At 61.1% G+C, this 3,441-nt stretch overlaps 3 protein-coding genes across 3 annotated transcripts in view; 2 read left to right on the top strand and 1 right to left on the bottom strand.

The window, feature by feature from the left end:
• Nucleotides 1–26: 26 nt before the first annotated feature.
• On the top strand, nt 27–735 carry VDAG_08922 (transport protein SEC31; the record flags this gene model as incomplete). The annotated part of the gene is made up of 3 exons (XM_009656725.1): nt 27–77; nt 168–638; nt 691–735. The coding sequence occupies 3 exons, from the start codon at nt 27–29 to the stop codon at nt 733–735; spliced, it is 567 nt and encodes a 188-aa protein (XP_009655020.1).
• A 442-nt stretch (nt 736–1,177) lies between these two features.
• On the top strand, nt 1,178–2,247 carry VDAG_08921 (uncharacterized protein; the record flags this gene model as incomplete). The annotated part of the gene is made up of 2 exons (XM_009656724.1): nt 1,178–1,322; nt 1,400–2,247. The coding sequence occupies 2 exons, from the start codon at nt 1,178–1,180 to the stop codon at nt 2,245–2,247; spliced, it is 993 nt and encodes a 330-aa protein (XP_009655019.1).
• An 893-nt stretch (nt 2,248–3,140) lies between these two features.
• VDAG_08920 (uncharacterized protein) overlaps nt 3,141–3,441 on the bottom strand; it is a gene marked incomplete at both ends in the record, with an annotated part of 1,814 nt that continues 1,513 nt past the window's right edge. Inside the window, one exon of the mRNA XM_009656723.1 lies at nt 3,141–3,238. Within this exon, the coding sequence (XP_009655018.1) occupies nt 3,141–3,238 (98 nt within the window). The remainder of the gene's footprint in view (nt 3,239–3,441) is intronic.

Raw genomic sequence — 3,441 nt, 5'->3', positions numbered from 1 at the left:
GGCTGGGCCGCCTCTTTGTAGCGAGTATGCGCCAGCACGGCAGCGCAGCTAGACGAACCAGCCTCTTCAGGGACCCAGTGCCCTCGGCCGGGCCTTCCTCTGGGCAATGATAAACTCACGCTACTGTGTACGCGCCACCGCCATCTGCAGGAACCCCTCAAAGCCAGTACGCGCCATCGGCCTCCCAGGCGCCTCCGCAGGCATCCGGTCCGCCCCCGGCGGGCCCTCCCCCCGGCGGTCCCCCCCCTTCAGCAGGACCTCCTCCCGGTGGACCGCCTGCGGGCGCCAGGCCGACGCCTCCGCCGCCCAGAGCCTCAGCACCCCCAGCGGCGAGGCATCCCGCCGGCGACCGCAGTCACATCCCGGCCAATGCACAGCGCCTAGTGGAGGTGTTCAGCTCGGATATGCAAAGGGTCGCCAGCAAGGCGCCAGCGTCGTTCGGGCCTCAGGTTAAGGACACGCAGAAGCGTCTCAACCTCTTGTTCGACCACCTCAACAACCAAGAACTGGTGCAGCCTGATACGATTGAGAAGCTCAACCAGATCGCCGAGGCTCTTCAAGCGAGGGACTACGACGGGGCGCAGGCCCTGCAGGTGGAAGTTCAGCGTGAGAAGACGACGGAGTGCGGCAACTGGATGGTACGTTTGTCTCCAAGTTTGGAATTCTGCCGCGCAAGCTAACTCCTCTTAGGTCGGTGTCAAGCGACTGATCAGCATGAGCAAGGCTACACCTTGATTTGACGAAGTTGACGAGCAAAAGTGTGAATGCAAGCTCCGCAGCGTGGGTGATGTTGCGCCCGCGCAGCACCAAAGGGCTTGGTGGAGGCCGGTCGGTGAAGCAAGCTATATACATGGTGTAGCCTTTAACGTCATGAACTGTTTTATTTTTGAGAAATTTACATGAACCGAGTGACCGTTGTGTGATCAGTTTGTCAATACTAGATGGGATGCATGCTTAAGACCTAATGCTTCGGTACAAGAGAGGTACTGTAGTAGGGGGTTCAATTCACTGCTTGAAGGGGGGTGAAAGCGATAAGATAAGGATGGACCCCTGCCACATGTGGAGGCCACTCGCTCCTTGCTCTCTCGTCCACAAAACGTCACTCGACCACTCCCACCATTTGACTTGGTCGTGGCCATCGACAAGTGCTGCTTTCCTCCCCACGATCGCGATCAAAATGACCGAACTCACACCCGAGGATGCTGCTGCTCAGCGAGCCTCCGAGCAGGCTCGTTTGCGCAAGGAACGCAGAGAAGCAAAGATCAAGGCCGGAGGTGCATCACGGCTCGATAAGATCACGGGCCTAGGCGGCCGCGCACCAGGTATGAATGATGAACACTGAGCTCGTCTTGATCATGTAATGAATGTCTTTGATCGCTGACAGCACCATGATGCGCAGACTCTTCGGCAACTTCGTCACCAGCGCCTTCAGCCACGGCCTCACCTGCACCCACAAAGCAAGCAGCCGCGCCGCCGCCACCACCACCTGCCTCGTCCTCCGCCGCCGATCACGCCGACCCCGACGAGGTCGACATCTCGCAGCACTACTACGAGCCGAGTGCTACGCAGCGCATCCCGCCCCGCGCAGGCCCCGGCGCCGGCTCCAACCCAAACGACCTCTCCGAGGCCCAGCTCCGCCAGATGATGCTCGGCTTCGAGCGTCCGCCCGCCGGCGGCGAAGCACCGCCCACCGACTTCCAAAACGCCTTTGCCGCCATGGGCGCCGCCGGCGACGAGGACCCCATGATGAAGATGCTCTCGCAGATGATGGCGGGCGGCGGCCTCCCCGGCGGCGCCGACGGCAGTCCCTTCCCGCCGGGCTTCCCAGGCTTCCCAGGCATGCCGGGCGCCGCCGGCCAGCAGGCGCAGGCGTCGTCGTCCTCGGCAGACTACCTCTGGCGCGTGCTCCACGCCGTCTTCGCCCTGACGCTGGGCCTCTACATTGTCGCGACGACGCACTTTACGGGCGCCAAGGCGCAGCGCGAGCGCACGGCGCTGGCCCTCACGTACCCGACGGCCAGCGACGACGTCGTCGGCGAGGTCAACCGCATGGGAGGAGGGCAGGGAGGTCTTCTTCTGGATGTTCCCCCACGGCCGAGGCCCTGCTCATCACGACGAGGATGTTCCTGCTCAAGGGCCGGCCTGCCGAGGCCGGCATCGTCTGGACCGTTGCTGCCTTTCTGCCGGGCCCGTGGAGGGGCTGGGTCGAGACGGCGCTGCGGTACGGCAATGTCTTCGCTAGCGTGAGGAGGGACATTCTCGTCTGCGTCTTTGTGCTCGGTGTCGTTGCTTGGGTGAAGGGATAGCTGTCTGGGGTGGTTGGCAAGGGGAAGGGGGATACACGTGGGTAGGAGAAGCGCCTCCTGATCACTGGGCGCGAGAATCCCAAACACTCAGATGACCTGCGTTGAGACTATCGATATCCTGCATTGATCTATTCCACCGCGAGTGGAATGTAGCCGGCCTGTGAAGGATGCATCGACAGTGACATGCCACCTCCAAACGTCTCCGCACAGCAAAGCCACCCTCAGCTTCGCTCAGCCTATAATCGAAGCAAGCCCCCCCCTTTCCAGAACCCTAAGCTTCGCCAAACCTTGTTCCGAAAAGAAATGCGAAGAATAAATACATGGCCATTGTGGAATCCTGACAGCTAGCGCCGCAACCTTGCCCAGCAGCCCCCAGACAAGACGCTCCAGACCCACGCCCAGCCAGGCCATCGGGCTCACCTACCCCTTTCAGCCTCAACCCGTGCTCGAAAACCCTCCCCCGGCCCACGACCTGGTCCCATGAAAGCGGACAGGACCCCCCGAACGCGGTTCCGCGTGGGATGGACTGACCTTGGGCTGATTGTGTGGGTTTGCCCGTCTCTCACATGTACTGAAGGGCCCTCCCGCCCGGGCAAGCAAGCGTGGCAGAACCCTCGGGACAGCTTCTGACATAGCCTCCGTTTTGTTTTATTCTGCATACGTCTTTCCATCTGCCCACACCCCTCCCTCGCGTCCCTTGATCCCCGCTCGGGGCTCGTAAATCGTTAGTGAAATGTGATCTCGGCCGAGAGACGGAGACAAAGAAATGTTGAACAAGGTAGGATTTGTTGAGCTGTCAGCCTATCGGTCTGAGCCAGCCCGAGTGAAGGTTCTCTACTTATATGCCGCCTCGTTCGCTTGGACTGTGTCACGGCGGGCCTTCCTCGTGCCTCCGGACACTCTCTTTGCTGTCCGATCCTCTCTTGCCAGAACTGTCTGTCGTTACATCACGGGGGTATTCCCACATCACACCATCCGCCCACGAACCAGCCAACGCCGAAACATTTCCTCCTGCATGCTCCCCCCGGTTTGCATCAGTCCACGTCATATACAACAAGCAACCCGTGCCCCCCCGGTTCCCATGGTTATGCCCTCCCCTCTGTTGCTTGTCCAGTTGCGCCGTCAGCTTGGCGTT

The sequence above is a fragment of the Verticillium dahliae genome, genomic scaffold (genome assembly GCF_000150675.1).
Source record: "Verticillium dahliae VdLs.17 supercont1.24 genomic scaffold, whole genome shotgun sequence".
Lineage (NCBI taxonomy): Eukaryota > Fungi > Ascomycota > Sordariomycetes > Glomerellales > Plectosphaerellaceae > Verticillium > Verticillium dahliae.
This window is presented reverse-complemented; position numbering and strand designations above follow the sequence as displayed.